Here is an 18,747-nt window from a genome sequence, read left to right on the forward strand (position 1 = left end):
ATGATGTTAATAAGAAGAACATTTGGGAGACAGATAATCTGGGCTAAAGATGATCAGACCTAGAACTGAAGCAGCAGTAGTGAGATTGAAGGGGAGAAGTTGGCAGCTGTCATCTTCTAACTGAAATTTGATGAGGGGAAACATATGGGACAGGGGACAGGAAGTAGTGAATGTGGTCCATTTCAGAAAATGACTATAAGTCCTTCTTCTATTTATATTCATGCCTTATAATGTTCTCATTAGATCATGGGGTCTGTTTTTCCTTCAATCTGGACTGACACTGTGGCTTTTTTTTTTAAGCCTAGCCCATTGTGTGAAGTGCTAGGTTGCCAATAGCTTACACCTGTTAGCTACTCAGGAGGGTGAGATCTGAGGATTAAAGTTCAATACAGCACAGGCAGAAAAATCCCCAAGACTCTTATCTCCAATTAACCAGCAAATATCCAGAAGTAAAGGTGGGGATCTAGAGGTAGAGCCTTGACTGAAAAAGTGAATGGAAAGTCCTAGTATGGGTATAAAAACAAAGAACCTGTTTAAGTGACATCATTCACTTGAATTTAAGCAATGACTGTGTCTCCCAAGCAAATGACCACGCATTAGCCAGATAGGTAATGAGACACATGGTCCAGTTGTTCTGGCAGCCAGTAGACATGCAGAGGAGGCAAAGGCCAGTGACAGCTGATGTGTGACAGGGAGCAAAGGCAACATTATCCTCCATGAGACACTGTCCCAGCCCCTCCTCTCCAATGTTCCTCTTGAAAAATACCCTAGGAAGGCTAGACTTTACTACCCAACAAGAACAGTTACTTTCACAATCCAACAAATTCCAAACAGTCTCAGCACAGTCTGAAACTAGAAAGTCTTATAAATAGAAATGAACGAAATGCAGTCAACTCAAAATAATATGGTCCTAGCCCACACTCATTCACCTTGCAGATACAATGAAATAAAGAGTCCTGGGGCCAGCTGTCACCTCCACCATCATGACATTATGTATGCCTTTCCGTACACAATGGATGTATCTCTTGATAGCTTTTGTTATGAAGTTTACTAATTATCAATAGCCACACCGAGAGAAAAAAAATGCAAGCCACTTGTCAAAAGTGGGTTGATGAAATGTAATCCAGAACTGCATTTGGCCATGTGCCTGGATTAGAAGGAGCTTTTTCTCTCTTACAGAAATCTAGCCAGTGAAAACACAACATAGCATTGCTTCTTTCCATTACAAAATCCTTAACAACCACAAAATGTTAAGGAAATTTTCAGTCCAAATATATTGACAGACCAGTATCTCTTACTTTTCCCTGCTGAAAGGTATCATTAACCAGCTATTTAAGACCATTGGATTTTTTAAACTGCTAAATTAATGAATCCACCCTGGTTTTATTATATTACTAGGTCTGTGGGTACGGAGTCTAGCCACAAGGAAGAGCCAGCATGGGCTGTATTTTCTAGGTTCTGGATGCTTAGATTCTCACTGGTTGTGGGGAGAATTCATTTCTGTGTGGTTGTAGGACCAATGTCTTAGTAAACTAGAGAGAATGACCAGCAACCATCAGCCACCTGCAACTTATTTTCACATGCCTGTTTGCAGCATGAATGTTCGATTTATTCCTGGCCAGCAAGAGTGAGTCTCTCTTAATTTTCTTCTGCAGCCAGCTGGAGAAAATACTCTTTTTTAATTTTAAAGCTCATCATATCATCTCAGGCCAATCTGACTAATCTCCTTATTATAGGGTCAATTGATTTGGGAACCAAATTACATCTGCAAAATCCTCTTATAGACATGTCTAGATAGAAATGGAGGTGTGGCTCAAATAGTAGAGTAACAGTCTTGAGCAAAAAAGCCAACCAAGAGCATACAGCCCTGACTTTAAGCTCCAGTACCAGCACAACACACACACACACACACACACACACACACACACACACACACACACACACACACACACACAGATTAGATTAGTTGGAGGGAGGATGTGTATGAATCAGAGTAAAGAATCTTGACCTTCATCCTGGAATTCTGTTTACCAAGGGTCTGATTAAGAAAGCCTGTTACACAATCAGTTCATAATAAAATCAGGAATACATTAACTCCCACAGCACAAATTCTATCACCATCCATCTTCTTTCTAGTAAAGTTTCCTAGTTGGTTAACGTGTCCAATGGATGTTTGCATTTAGAAATCCCATGGTCCCGTGGATATATGACTTGAGAAGACACCGAGAACGATTAGAGGAGATACCAGTTAGCACACTGGGAAGAGACAAGGAGGAAGGCGTACATCTGGGATGCCAGCTACAAAGGAGGCGGCATGAAGTGCTCCCCACAGGAGGCTCATTTGTCCTCCCTGGGACTGAATGACTCTTGGTGTGTCCTTCAAGGACATCTGACAAACCAAGTCATGTCTTTGAGGTTGTATTCTAGTTTGGAAAAAATGACTAACTCTTGGGAAAGCAAGAATTTTCATCCTCTAGCTCTCGGATGAGAAAACTGGAAACAGATATGTCATTAATTTTTTTCTTTCAACAGGACTGTGTCAATTCTATAACACACTCTGATCGTACAAAAGTCGTTTCTGTTCCTTCAGAGCCCAAACAAAGAAGTTATGAAGAAACGTTGGCAGCATGCAGTATTCCGATTCTAATTTTACTCACCTGCAAAACTGTTCCCCTTCTAGCATAACTTTACTTAAATCATGGCTATGCTCTTAATTAACACTTTAATTGGCTGGTACGTTCTCCATCCGGTTCTCTGGGGGGACTCGGTTTTCTGTTTAACTTCCTTGTTTCAATTCTTCAGCAGAACCATGAAATTTAATTAGCAAAGTAACTAGCTTTGTAACAGAAGTCCTTGACTAATTAGCTCTGCTTGGCCCATACCATCTCAGATTCCACTCAGTAGTGTACACACATTTTGCATTTGTTCATGTCTCAGATAAGATATTGTTAATTTACAGCCTAAGCATGTAGTCCAATCAAAGATGCTTCCTTACAGCCAGTGAAATGAGCAAGATTAACTTAAAGCCTTCATAAAGGAAACGAGTTAAAGGCCAAGGTGTAGGTGGTTTCTGTATTGTGATGTGTGTGTTCTTGTGTTGTGGAATACATCACCACACACTTAGCAGTAACATAAGGGCTAGTTATCATCTCACAATTCTTTGGGTCAGAAGTTGAGGCAGGTCTGGCTAGATTTTTCTCTTCTGGATCTCAGAGTAAGATCCAAGTCAGCTCAGCTGTACTCTCCTCTGGGTCCCAGGATCTTCTTCCAAGCCTCAGTAGTTATGGCAGAATCCAGGTCCTTGTGTCTGTACCAACCCACTGAATGTTCTTATTTTCTTAGTGCCTATCAGTGGGGGTTACTCTCATTTCCATCTCTTCCTAAGCACCACTGTCATTTCTGGCCACATGACTTCCAAGGACAGTTCACAACATAACAGTTTGTAAAGTACCTTTCTTTGAAACCAGCAATAGCACTTGTCTACCTCCTTTGTGGCTGAACACCTGGACAAAAGTCTTTGATTTTAAAGGGCTCAGTTGATAGGTCAGGCCCACCCCAGGCACTCCCCTTCAGTCGTCCAATATGACATCATCTAATCTATTACAGTCACAGAGAAATGATTCTGCAGGGCCTGTGCACCACACAACAGAAATCTTGAGCCCTTTTAGAATTGAGCCCTAGGGGAAGAAAGAAGCTAAGGTCTTCCCTCTACAACTCCCTCCTTTCCCCCTGAGCCCAGTGTGGGTACTCAAAAAAGCTGTTAGCGATGACCCCAATTCTGTCCTACCAGCTCTACAGGGCAGGAGATGACAGACAGCCGCATTCTGTGTTCTCGGCAGGCTGCTGTCTCTGGCTGGACAGAGCTGTTGCTTTTCAAGGAGTAAATGGATCACTGGGTGAAATCATTCAAATTTAAAGACATCAAAGCTTTTAGTTAGAAACTTATCTAAGTTCAATACTTCAGAATTCAGCCCCAGAAAACCTGTGTGTGTGTGTGTGTGTGTGTGTGTGTGTGTGTGTGTGTGCGCGCGCGCGCGCGCGCGCGTATGCACGTGCGCATGCGTGCACGTGAGCGTGCATGCCAATCCTGGACTTGAACTCAGGGACTGAGCTCTATCTCTGAACTTTTTTTTTACTCAAGGCTAGTGCTCTACCACTTGAGCCATAGCTCCACATCTGGCTTCTTTGGTTAGTAACTGAAGATAACTCACAGACTTTCCTGCCTAGGCTGGCTTCAAACTGTGATCCTCAGATGTCAGCCTCTTAGAGTAGCTAGGATTACCGATGTGGGCCACCAGTGCTTGGTGAAAACTACTTCTTTAGAGATAGAAAATAAATATTCAGAAGAGATCTAGAAGAGGGGGCTGTAAATGTTGTTTCTAGGAAGGCCTGATGGCAAAAACTCTCCCTTGGCTGACATCTGTGGATTTGGCCTTGGAAGGTTTCCTACCACGTTAACTGATAAGACTAAACAGAGTGACACAGAGTGGAGTGACACATTGTGGGAATAACACTGTTCAGGCCAAATCTCTGCTTTTCTTTCAGAGTCTGGAATTTGGGTATGTGCTAGGCACTGAGGACTATGTGATCAGGCTCCAAACACTGGGTCTCTAGTGAGCTTCCTTGTCAGTTAGCATGGCACATGTTTTGTCACAAGTCCTTGCAGGGGACTTGAGCAGATCCTATGGGCTGCCACTCAGAGAAGATTGTTGGAAGCCTGGATCTGAGTTCCCCTGGACTTTACCCCATATGCCCACCTCCCTTTGCTGATTCTGCTTTGCATTTTTTGCTGTAATAAATAATAGTTATGAGCAGGAGTATATGCTAAGCCATATGAGACCTCCTGCAAATTGTTGAATCTGGGGGTGGTCTTGGCCACCCTCAATTCCAGGAATAAGGTAAATGAGAATGTGATAACCTTTACATTCTGACTATAGGTTCTACTACCCTGAAAACTCACCATTAATTCTTTTCTTTGGGAAGACAGGGCAAATCAGACCAGAGCAAGAGGCAGGCTCCATTCAGGCCTCAGAGGGATGATGATGACCACATGCCTGTCCTGGTTCTCCATGGTGATTGGGCAAGTTACTTAACCTTTGCCCGCTGTCTCTCTCAATTTCTTAATAGTACCACATCAGAGAGCAACTTATAGAGAGCACTATGACAGACTCTTGGTGACTGAGAATGGAGTGAGGAAGGGTGGGTGAATGCAGTTATAATAGTCAATGTACAGGTGTGAAAATGGAAGCAGGTAAACTGAGGAGTTGGTAGAGATGAGGGAGAATGATGGAGGATGTGACATTAATTAAGATGGATTTTACTCATTAACATATTGAATTGAAACCCCTTAAAATAACAATAATAAATAAATTAGAAAAGAAAGAATGGATGGAATTTTCTGTGGCATTAGAATCACTGGAATATTGTCAATATTCCCAAATTGACCCATTTTCTTCCCTTTACTTTTCTCTCTTCTTTCCTCCCTTCTTCTTCCTCCCTTCTCTTAGTTGTCCACTAAGAAAAAGGTCCAAGATACTTTCCCCCAGCTCATTATCTTTCCTTAAATGCTGAAATGAAAAAAGTATGCAGAATTGTTTTTCATTCAATATGTACAAAAAATGGTCCAAGACCTGTGACTCATGCCTGTAATCCTAGCTACTCTGGAGTGATTTGAGATTACACCGGGCAGAAAAGTTTGGTAGACTTCAACTCCAAAAGTAACCAGCAAAATTAGGACTGGAGGCATAGCCCAAGTGGTAGAGTGCCAGGTAGATAAGTATGAGGCCCTGAATTCAAAGCCCAGTACAACAAACAGGTCCAATATGTGGTCATTAGTATCACTGGCTCTATATCTTTGCCCCAAATCTTTTACTTTCATCCAGGAAGGTTTCTGAGAGTTGATTAATAATCATAATAATCCTCATTGATGAAATTTTACTGTTCTTCATAATGGTAAATGATATGTATAACTACAATGGTAAATGGTAAATGAAATGCATAACTGTGCAACTGTACTTTCATAACTTTGTAGGATCTGTCATATAACTAGATTCACAAAGTAAAGAAAAATCCTTCAGTCTAATATTTACTCCAGAATATGTGTTCCTTAAACATTACTTTAAAATGAAAGTGGCTTTACAACTTTGGGCGGGGCAGGGTCGGGGTCGGGGGAGGTTGAGGGAGGTTGGGGAGGGAAGGGATAGTGGGAGAACAATAAGGAAAGGGGTAACAATGCTTGACAAGAAATGTACTCATTGCCTTACTCATGTAACTGTAACCCCCCTGTACAGCATCTTTGCAATAAAATAAAATTTTAAAAAATGAAAGTGGTCATTTTGTGTTTCCAGTGGTATACCTCAACTCAGTTTCAATAGAGATGCAAATTTCTACCCAACTGTACTGTGCTTCTTGGCAACTTTTACATCTCTGATGGACTATTGAGAGAGGGTTCAGACATTACTACCACAAAGGACGCTGTGACCAGGAGAGGGTTAACGTCAGCATCATAGAAAGAGAGTCCTTCAAGGAGAGGAGGAAGTTGAGGGAATGTCCACTGAACATAAACTCTAGGGTATTGCTAAAATGTCTGAGGGGTTTTTTATTTTTGACCAGGTGATATCAGTGCTTCAGCCTGACATAGCTTGTGTCAGACTGAGAATTAGGAGGAAGACAAGGAATCAATAAATTCAAAGTATACAACTTCATTTGCAAATAAATGTAATAGTTAAAGGGAAGAGGTCAAGAGAAAAATCAAAGTATAAATATTAGACCAAATAAATGTCTGATAGTTACAAAAATCTCCATAAGCCATCTAATTTATCTACCTTTTCTCTTTCTCCTCAAGGAACTATATTTTCATCATCTCCTGTCACAACTTAAAGATTAATGAAGTCCTTTTGGTCATTTGCTTTGTCAGCCATTAAAATGAGGCCTAAATCTCTGTATTTTGTGGGCCTGCTTCTGTTTTGGAAGGCACAGAAGACACAGATTGACACATTTCTCATCCTAGTTTTTTAGTTAATGCTAATGATTATATGCAGTGATAGAGAGATGAGAAACTCTCTAACTCTCAAATTCATAAATTTCACCAGAGATAGAACTATCAGTTTGCCAACACAATGTTCTTATCAGACCCACTGAAACACAGCAACACTAATGACTTGAATTCCTAGTTTTATTTTTCCCAACTCACTTCTGCTTATGTTTATCTAGGAAGATTTCAAGAAGGAAAAATGAAGGTCTGAAAACTACAAATCAAATTAACTCATTTTCTAAAAAAGCACTGAGTTTCCAAGATATTCCAGATGCCCATTATAAACAATAATGACCAAAAAATAGACAAACTTTCATAAAGATTACAATGTGCTTGAGTATAAGCCAAATGGCAGATAAAAACAATGTGTTAATTTTTTTTTTGTCTGAGACTGAGAGTTGGACTTGTTATCTGAGGCTTTGGCTCACTGATAGACAACCTACCACTTGAGCCACACCTCCGACCTATGATGTGTTAATTTTTGAGTAGCTTCAACTCAACTAGCCTTTAAGTGTCATTTCAATTTATCTCATAGTCTATACTTTCTTGGCTAATTAATTCCAATTATTCAGTCCCTACTCAGCAAAGCCCTGTATACCCATCACAGACAATAAATAATGCTACAATACTTGGGTGGATGTTTGATTACCTTAAGTTGGTGGTATATTTTCTTCAGTGCATATGCTTCCTCTTCTGATTTAGGAGTAAGTCTTATCACCTTATCACTACAGAATAAAAAAAAAAGAAAAAGGTAGTATTTACTTCCCAAGAATAAAGACATTAGCCATTTCTTTTTTTAAACCTCTTAAGAATCTGCCTTGACATTTAAGAAAAACAGCAAAACTTAATGCATATTTTATACAGTTCTTATTATTCTCTGATTGTATTGTCTTTTGTCCTTGTCTCAAACCTACTCAGTACTTCCTCATACTACAAATTCACATATTACATAATAAATACAGAAAGAGGTCCCCACACTGCCAGGATCAGTGAAAATAAGGGACAGGAATCTTCATGAATAGTTCAGAGCAGATACAGAAAAAAGGAAATGCTTGATGATAGAAGAGCCATTCCTTTTCTCTTCTGCTAGGCAAGCCCTCTGCCACTGCTCCCACACTTTTCTTTAAGCCAGTGTTGAAAAGAGATACATATAGTTTTTCACACACTGCATAGAGAAAATCCCATACACTGTACAGAGCACCTTGTTTGAATCCTTTCCACATGGAGAACAATAGATTAACCCACCTTTTCAGGCCTCTCACTTCTCCAATACAGAACTTCCTGACTGACATGGGCTAAATAGGAGACCCAGGTGTGCTATAAGATATTGATGGCTCTTTGGTTGGGGGAAGGGAAAGTGGGAGAAAAATAAGGGAGGGAGAAACAGGTTCGACAAGAAATGTACTTGTTATCTTACTTATGTAACTGTAACCCCTCTGTACATCACATTGACAATAAAAACTTTGATGGCTCTGCAAATTTTAAATACAAATTTAAAATCAATGTCTACAACCATGGACATTTTATTATAATCAAAATTACATTTGGACACAGTATAATGTTCTTAGTAGCATAAGGCTTGAGGTGTTACTCTGAGGAGTTTTTAAGGGATAACACCATTCCTATACTGACAAATAGATCTTCTCGATTTCCAGATGTGTCATAATGACACAAGTTGGGAAGCACAGCTCTAGATTAAATAGTCACAGCTGTGCAAGGGGTTTCTCACGCAGTAGGTGCTTATAAAAATATTTATTAATACATTGGTTTAAGGGAGGTTGCTGAGAATAATTAGCTTCTAGGGAAATGAAAAAAAAATCCTAAGTGAATAAAGTACAATGGAAGTGAATATATTTTCATAATTTTCTGATACTTAACAATGACTGAAATACAATATTATTAAATATATAAGTATATGATGTCTCAGAAAACAGAAACTACCAGTTCATACACAATTTTTCTCTCCAGCCCCCAAAGAACACCTGGAATAAGCACACTTTCCTATGATCTTACTTTCCAAAAGAATAACAAGATGAAGTTAGGTTAATGTGGAGCCCATCAGTTTCTCTACAGTGTGATTTCTGGATTTGTTGGGCAATCATCATCATCATCATCATCATCATCATCATCATCATCACCATCATAATCATCATCATCACCATCATCATCATCACCATCATCTTCATCATTATGGCAGTGTTGGTGTGTGAACTCAGAGCCTTAAACTTGTTATGCAGGTGCTCTACCTTAAAATCTACAACTCTTGCCATTTTTGCTTACTTTATTTTTCAGGTAGGGTATTACATTTTTTGCCCTGACACCATTGACTGCTAGCCTCCTACTTGTGTCTGCCATGTAGCATGGGTGAGGAGCAGATGTGATCACATCTGTCTTGTAGATTAAGATGGAGTCTTGTCAACTTTTTTCTGGGCTGGCCTTGGACCACAATACTCTCAATCTCCAGCTCCAGAATACGCAGGATTAAAGGCATACACTATCACACCTAACTTGTTTTTTTTTTATTGTGAAAATACCATACAGAGGGGTTACAATTATATGGGCAAGATAATGAGTACATTTCTTATCAAGCATTGTTGCCTCCTCCTTTGTTTCCCCTTCCCGTCCTTCCCATCTCCTACCCCCCCCCCAGCACCCCTCTCCCCTTCCCTGGCCAAAGCTGTGAAGTTCGTTTTCAACATAACAACTTGTACATCTCATTGTTGCAATGGATCCACCTGTATCCCTATTTAAACAGTTTTGCCCTTCCCCTCCACAAATTATACCAACATCAAATACAATGAAAGCAGGGCTTATACGGTGGGGGAGGGACATATAATGCAACAAAGAAATCATCTTATAAATAAGTTAGAAACAATCGCAAGAAAGAAAAAAACATTTGAATACTTATCTTGGGGTTCATTTCACCTAACATCAACTTATCTGACCTTTTCTGCTTGTCTCAGACATATGCTAGTTATTGCAAATAAGGCAAAACATGGGACCTATGTTTCTTTGGGCCTGGCTTACTTCACTTAATATAATTTTTTCCAAGTCTTTCTATTTCCTAACAAATGGGACAATGTCGTTCTTTCTGATGGAGGCATAGAATTCCATTGTGTATATATACCCCCATTTTCTTGATTCATTCATCTACTGAGGGGCATCTGGGTTGCTTCCATATCTTAACTATGGTAAATACTACTGCAATAAACATAGTTGTGCTGGTAACTTTAGTATAGTCTTGTTTACTATCATTTGGGTAAATGCCCAACAGTGGGATTGCTGGGTCATAGGGGAGCTCTATGTGGAATCTTTTGAGGAACCTCCGGGAGTGTAAACTTGTTCAACCACTGTGGAAAATAGCTTGTTGTTTTTTTAAGGCTATGTATTTACTTTCAATTAATTTAATTTTGTAATCTCACTATATTTTCCTTAGGTCTATGATTGAAAAGACTCTTGGTTTGCTGACAATAATTTAGTATGTTTTAGGCATTACAATTTTAATATAGCAATGTACCTGGGTTTCCTTGAATATCACACAGAACAATCTCTTTCTATTAATGTCACAAAGTCTACATTTCCGGAAAAAATAAAAGCAAGTGGAGATAAAAATGGTCAAATCCATATAAAACAACTCTAAAATATTTAAATATAGTAACAACATTTGAATATAGTCACAATTCCTTTTATTTCTGCTACATATCCTTTTGGCTTTTATTTTTCTTGACTTCATCATATCCTGCCCTCTCCAACATGACCCAACACAAATCTTGGCAGAGAAGGAAAACTCAGCAGAGTGATATGGCTTTTTGATGGATGGATCACTTGACAGCTTACTGAGAAACACCTCCATCTGGAGCCCTATCTGCTCCTCCAAGTATAAAGAAAGCAATCTGTAGTCATTCTACAGCCATACGAACATTTTTTCAAGAGATGGATAATTCAGCCTGGCAATCCATTCGTCTTCCCTGAATATAGGATATAACGAAACTTCCCTGGGATTATTTAATCCTGAAAGTGACGGTTCAAGACCAGACTTTTTATTTTCATCAAAAACAAAACAAAACAAAAGTTACTTCATCTCAGCCTTTAAAAACTATTAGGTATAATTTTAGAAATGCATTTTAATTATTTGATTTATTATTAAAGAATGGAAAATAAGGAAAAAGTCATAAGATTCAATATATAAATGTGAAAATGGAATCATGTATCTTGAGGAGATGGGTGGGGTTAAGAGAGATAAGGGAAAATGATGGAGAGGGTACATTGAACAAAGTACATTTGTACTCACAAACTGATAATAATAATAATATAAAAGCTATTTAGGAAAATCCATGAGATGTCACATTTTTTTGTAAACTAAGAAGTTATTTTGATAAACCAGGCACTGATGGTACATGCCTCTAATCCTAGTGAATCAGGAGGCTGAGATCTGAGGATCATGGTTTGAAGCCAGCCCAAGGTAAGAAAGACTATGAGACTCTTATCTCCAACTAACCACCAGAAAACCAACAGTGCAGCTGTGACTCAAAATGGTAGAGTACTAGCCTTAAACAAAAGAGCTCAACAACAGTGAGTCTAGCCCTGAGTTCAAGCCCCATGATGGACAAAAACCCCCAAAACTATTTTGATAGATCACCTATAACTAGGACCCGATGAGGACTCTTCAAGATCAAAACCCACAGAAACAGAACCCGAAATAGTCCATTTGTTTCATCAAAGAATTTATACATTCTAAATTTGATAGGTAGATGTTTTAATGAGTGGGAAATGTACCTTGGTACTATGAAAAGGGAAGTTTCACATACCATCTACCTACTGGAACTTAGAAAAAATTACCTGGCACAACTAAGATAAGCTGATTTTTTCTTCCAGTCCTGGGGCTTGAACTCAGGGCCTGGGCACTGTCCTTGAGCTTCTTTTGATCAAGAATAGTGCTCTTCAACTTGAGCCACAGCTTTTTTATTTTTATTTTTTGTAATTTATTGGAGATAGCCTCACAGACTTTCCTGCTTGGGCTGACTTTGAACCATGGTCTTCTGATCTCAGCTTCCTGAGTAGCTAGGATTACAGGCATGAGCCATCAGCTCCAGGTGAGTTGAGTGATTTTTTTTAAAATTAGAATTTATTGAGAAGGGGCACAGGTACCTCATGCCTATAATCTTAGGTACTCAGGAAGCTGAGATCTGAAGATCACCGTTCAAAACCAGCCTGGGAAAAAGTCTGTGAGACTCTGATCTCCAATTAACCACCAAAAAGGCAGAAGTGAAGCTATGGCTCAAGTAGAAGAGCACTAGCCTTGATCAAAATATCTTAGGGACAGTGCCCGGGCCCTGAGTTCAAACCCGAGGACAGGCACAAGAAAATAAAAAAGAATGCATTGAGGATTTTCCCCCTTACTGCTAAGTAATAATATCAATTAAAACCCCATGTCTACTTTTTGGGATCAAGCTGAGGAAATTGAAGGAATAAGGTATAGCTGAGGTTAGGAGGATTGCGGTTAACCAGGTACATACGTGTATGTATGTTTGGGAATTAGATATTTCTAACTCAGAAATCCTATGGACAGTTTTCAAGGAAGGACCGCATGAAAACTTTAAATTATAGCTTAAGGCTATAGCATAGAGCCAGCAGTATCCTAGTATACTACCAGATAAATAATCTCCTAGGAATTATTGATACTCATTCACCGATATAGCATTATACTTATATATAGTATTATGCTTACAGGACAAGCAAGGCTATATTGAATGAATAGAAGCATATAGTTTGGGTAGTAATCCCCATGTATAGTAACTACCCCATGAAGGAAGCAATAGTAAATTTGAAAACTATGTTAAGCCAATTGCCAGTAGCTCATACCTGTAACCCTAGCTACTCAGAGGTTGAGATTTAAGTACCATGATTCAAAGCCAGCCTAGGCATGAAAGTCCGTGAGATTTTTTGTTCCAACTAATCACCAAAAGGCCAGAAGTGGAGATTTGGCTCAAGTGGTAGAGTACCAGCCTTGAATGACAAAACTAAAAGAGAATACCCCAGCTGGAAGTTCAAGCCCCAATCCCAGTTACACATACGCACAAAAATGTACTTTAAATGCCTAGAGAGAATGCATGTGCTTAAAGAAGAGAATTCAGTAAATATGTTCTTCACATGGGTCTCAATATCCTTATTAGAGGAACAGGGTCCAACTACCCTTTTGGGTTTTTATTTTAGAGTTTTAGGACTATGTTGTTCTTCGTTGCTCTGTGCTTTGAGCTATGGAAGAGCACTTGTGTTTTTTAGGAGATTTGAATGACTTCCTTAACTTCCTGTCCTGTTGAAAGCCACAAATGTGGATGTGTCACCGGATGCAAGTGAGGGTTAGTGAGTTTCCCTTTAAATACAGAAGCTCTTCACTTAGGGTCCTTGACTTTGATTGCTGAATAAGAATTTCTGGACAAGTCATGATGGTAAGAAAACATGGCAGAGTTTTATTAAGTAAACAGGCAAGCAGACATACAGACAAAAAGCAGACAGACAGAGAAGCAGATGGGCAAGGACACACTCTAGCAGAATGTGGGTGCTCTCACAGGGAGACAAACACACACACACACACACACACACACACACACACACACACACACACACACACACACACACACACACACACACACACACACACACACACACACACACACACAGAGCTCCTTGGCTGTTGTGGGATATTTATAAGGTAAAGTCCGGGGGTCTGGCTTCAAAGTTATGGAAAGTTGTGTCTTTGCTCTAATCACACCTGGCGTTACTTTCTGAGTTTCCAGGTAAGACGCACCCTGCCATTAGACAGATCCTTATCCTTGAGACAAGAAAGGTGCTTAAGTTTTGAGGAAGTGTTTTTCTCAGGAGGGCACACATCCTGTTAGACTGGTGTTAATTCTTGGGGTGAGGAATGAATCCCTTAGGAAGGAAAGTATCCTGTTGTCTCTCTTTGAAGCAAAGATGGCACTATTATGTTTCTAAATACCATATTTCTTTTTTTACATTTTTATTTCATTGTAAAGATGCTGTACAGGGGGGTTACAGTTACATGAGTAAGGCAATGAGTACATTTCTTGTCGAGCATTGTTACCCCTTCCCTTGTTGTTCTCCCACTATCCCTTCCCTCCCTCACCTCTCTCAATCCTCCCCCTCCTCAAAGTTTAAAGTTCATTTCCAATATACTGTCCTGTGGGTATCACTGTTGCAATGGCTGTCTGTGTCCTTGTTTCAGTGTTTTGTTATTCCCTTTCCCCTCCTCAAATCAGACAAAAGTATATATAAGATGCAGGGTACCAAAATCAAGTACAATGACAACAGGGGATATTCCATAGGGGGAAGAACATCAAAGGAAACAAAAAAAATCACATGGTACATTTAAAACAACAACAACAACAACAAAGACCTCTTGTGTCCATACCTTGGGATTCATTTCACTTAGCATCATAATGGATCAAGAAAATGTGGTTTGTACATATATATATATATATATATATATATACACATACATACATAAATACATACATGTATATATATAATGGAATTCTATGCTTTCATCAGAAAGAATGACACCACCCCACTTGTTAGGAAATGGAAAGACTTGGGAAAAAAATTATATTAAGTGAAGTAAACCAGATCCAAAGAAATATAGGTCCCATGGTTTTCCTCATTTGCAATAATTAATATATATCTAGGATAATTTTATCAGATGAGCAGAAAAGCTCAAAAGCTAAATACCATATTTCTGAGTTACCATCACCTGGTCTCAGTTTCCTTAAGTTATTCTGTTTTATTTCCCCCTAAAGGACTTTCTCTTAGTCCTAAGGGAAACACATGAAGGAATATCTCCTGTATTTGCTATTAGCTGACCATACCTCATTTTCCCTACTCTATCTGGCTTCATGTCCCCTAAAATGACTTTTGTTCTCTTCGTCTTAAGGGAAGTTGATGGATAAGCTTTAAGCTTGAGGTTTTGAATTCGTGGTAGTCATTTACCATGCCTCATTTTCCCCCAGGCTATCCTGCCTCAGATGGAACTCTCAGTTTTTCCTTCTGGTGACCTTCCACAAAATAACCTATTATTAAACCATACATTTCTTTGTGACTTATAGAACTAATTTATGAACACATGATTGTAAAAACTAAACATTACAGAGCATATAAAAGACCATGTTTTCTACTCAGTGTTGATATGGAGGCTTAAACTCAGGGCCTTGTGCCCTCTCTCAGCTTTCTTGCTCACAGCCAGCACTCTACTACTTGAGTTGTACCACCTTCAGTCTGGCTTTTTACTGGTTAATTGGAGATGGGACCTCACAGACTCTTCCTTCCTTCCTTCCTTCCTTCCCTCTCCCATCCTTTCCTTCCCTTTCCTCTCCTTCTCTCCCCCCTCCTTCCCTCCTTCCCTTCCCTCTCCCTGCCTCCCTTCCTTCCTTCTTCTTTCTTTCTTTCTTCTTTCTTTCTTTCTTTCTTTCTTTCTTTCTTTCTTTCTTTCTTTCTTTCTTTCTTTCTTTCTTTCTTTCTTTCTTTCTTTCTTTCTTTCTTTCTTTCTTTCTTTCTTTCTTTCTTTCTTTCTTTCTTTCTTTCTTGCCCAGGCTATCTTTGAATTACAATCCTCTAGGTGTCAGTGTTTCCTGAGTAGCTTGGATTACAGGCATAAACTACCAACATCTGGCTTTCCTGTGTCTTTATATTGAATTTCTATCATTGAATCTAATTGAGGCATGGCTTTTCCAAATCAAAATATTTCACTACTATCAAAACCATTGAACTGCTGGAAGTAGTGCTATGGGGCTCAAGTGGTGAGCACTAGCCTTGAACACAAGAGGCTCAGGCACAGTGTCCATGCCTTGAGGACTGGCCAAAACAAAACAAAACAAAACATTAGAATTCAGTTACTTCATTTTCTCCCATTGGTCTCCAAGTCACTGGATTTATCTCCTCTAATTTCTTTCCCTCTTTACTTAGGTGGAGGAAGAGAGTGAGGAAGGATTCCAATTTGGGCTCTACCACTTGCTTAATTCCCTTGCTCAACATACTTAAATACCTAAAACCACAAATCCTAATCCTTAAATTGGGGGAAAACATGAATATTTGTGTAAAATATTTGTGAAAATTATTTCTTTCAGCATATTTTAAGACTACTTTACATCCAAAGTATAGCAGGAGGTGCCAGAAAGTTAGTGATTTCCTGCCTAGTGTGGTTTATGCCCAACTTAATATACCTTCCTAAACACAATAGCTATCATTATGGCCTCTATAAGGAAAGATTACTCCTGTCCTTTAGATTTAAAAGAGCAGAAAACAGACAGTTTTTCAGATGGATTTCACAGTAAACCCCGGAAGCAATGAAACACAATTTTGTTATGGGTCCATTCAACCTTTTGTTGCTGCCATATTTTGTTTTTTAGCCTTCTTGTCATAGGTGTTTGAATCTGACCCTTGATCAGCTTCTTAATTTGGGAACATTTGCTCTCCTCTCAGGTGGCTCTTTGGCATATAAAACACACAGAGATTAGGCTGTCTCATTGTTTTCCACAACAGTGATTAGGGATACAGGACACTATAGAAAATGAAAAGGGAAAGTAGTTGTAAAGAAAGTCTTGTAGAGTTTTTTTATATCAATACAAGCCACATATATATTTTTTCTTTGATGTATTTTATATTATTAAGATAATGTACTGAGGGCTGGCAGTTACATAAGTCAGATAGAGAATACATTTCTCTTTGAACAATGTCACCCCTTCCCCAACTCTCTCTGTTTTTCCCTCCTTTCTCCACTTCAACATAGTGTCTAGTAAATACCTTTACTTCATTTGTTCACCCTTCATCCCACCATTTCTGTGCCCTCCATTATCCTCCCAAAGACAGATACAAACAAGACAAAAGGAAAAGAAAACGAAAACAGCAACAAAGAGAAAATCTCTTGTCTCCATTTAATGTATAATTTTTGTGGCACCTTAAAACACTGTGTGTGTTTTTCAAACTAAGATTCAACTGATATTCTCAAAGGAAATGAAAACAGTTTAAAATACTTGCCGAACTTTCTAAAAGCTTGTCTTCCATGGAAGAGTTAACTAGGATGATAACTTAAAAATTTTTTCAGCCCCAAGCTCCAAGAAATCCATTACATAATTCTATCGAGAAAAACTAATGTTCACATGTAGATTTTATGTAACAAAGTGCTTGGGCCCCAGAGCTGCATTTCCTTTGTTGAAAGATTGCATTTGATGCACATGAAAAATTTCATTAAAAAGCAATAAATAAGGGACAACTTGGCAGTGCACACTCTTGGGAGCTAAATGGATTCCCCCTTCTTTGGTTATGGTTTATAGTTGCAATATAAAGTACTCAGGATGAGGAATCGCCCTCTGGCAGTTTGCTCAGGACATGAAGATTTAGATTTTACTTTTGGATTAAAGTTAGGCAGAAGTGATGACTTTATTTCTTTTTTTTTTTTGCAGTTATTTTAACAGCAGAAAGAAAAAAGAACTATAGTCTTCAAAAAGACTCACTGATGTACTTCACAATAGAAATTTTCTCAAGTAATCATGTGTGTACCATGGTATTGCACATGAAATGGATAATCAATAAACATTTGCTGAATTGAATTGGAAGTTGGCTTTTTGTAAGCCACATCATCTATTAAGTACCCTGAATTTGGCTTCCGCTGTAAGTTATGGAAATGTCTTCTTCCATTAGCACAGATTGGAGAGGGAAAAAACAGTAAAATGTTATGCTGCCATTATATTAAATTCTTACAGAATGATTTTATTTCCAGTGTGTCTCAAGTACCTACCACACACTGTGTCGTCATTATTTCATTCTTCATTTTAGTTCTTTCCTATAGTATCTAAGAATGAGACTCCATCCAAGACAAACAATACCACACTGAGAACAAACCATTCATTTTATAACTACCCATTTAGCGATTATCCATGAAAGGCTCTGATGAAGAGGAAGAGGGAAGAACTTACAAAGCATAGGAAGAACTTTCCAGATGGATACTTTAGTTGAATAAGATATAAACCATACTATTTCAATATAAGGAAGCATGTTGGCAATGTTCATGAATTATGTAAGAAATATGTGAATAAAAGGTTAGCTGAAATGATCAGAGAAGACAATATGGAGGGACTTTGATACTTAAAACTAAGAAGACATAGGGCCCAGTGGACTGACGACCATTAGCATATATTCATTTAGTGGTTTTAGATGGACCTGGGGAAAAATTAGCTAGCATATTAATTTGGATTAGATCACCTGAAACCTCTTTTCATTAGAAAGCACTTAAAAATGCTAGAATGTGTGTGTGTGTGTGTGTGTGTGTGTGTGTGTGTGTGTGTGTGTGTGTGTGTTTCTGTTGGTGTTATATCTTTAATATGATAGAGTGGCAAGAAAATAGAGAAATTTGTAACAGTCTCAAAATAATGAGGTAATCTACCTTTGGGGTCAATGGTTATCCTGATTGAGAAGTATCTTGGTAGTCCCTGATGTCCTAGATTCTGAGCCAACTAGGAATTCAGACCAGAAACCCTCCATATAAAGCCTTAAGGAAGACAATGTCAATGAAAAGATGACTAAAATTCCTTGTGAAAGAATATAATAGAGAAAGTTGTCTTGGATTTGGATCTAGAGAGAGAAGAAGAAATATATATTGAGAATTTAAGACCACATTCTAGTTCTCTAGTAGAATCAGGAAT

General features: G+C 38.7%; 1 protein-coding gene across 7 annotated transcripts in view; it reads right to left on the reverse strand.

Annotated features, from left to right (window-relative positions):
* Cpa6 (carboxypeptidase A6) overlaps window positions 1-18,747 on the reverse strand; it is a 267,672-nt gene that overhangs the window by 157,553 nt on the left and 91,372 nt on the right. For 6 of the 7 annotated variants that reach the window (XM_069990868.1, XM_069990862.1, XM_069990860.1 and 3 more), the window contains exon 2: window positions 7,683-7,758. The exons of the other annotated variant lie outside the window; for it this stretch is intronic. In XM_069990868.1, coding sequence (XP_069846969.1) covers window positions 7,683-7,758 — 76 coding nt within the window. The remainder of the gene's footprint in view (window positions 1-7,682; window positions 7,759-18,747) is intronic. 7 annotated transcript variants of the gene reach the window in all.

The sequence above is a fragment of the Dipodomys merriami genome, unplaced genomic scaffold, assembly GCF_024711535.1.
Source record: "Dipodomys merriami isolate MVZ:Mamm:240054 unplaced genomic scaffold, mDipMer1.0.p SCAF_4, whole genome shotgun sequence".
Taxonomy (NCBI): Eukaryota; Metazoa; Chordata; class Mammalia; order Rodentia; family Heteromyidae; genus Dipodomys; species Dipodomys merriami.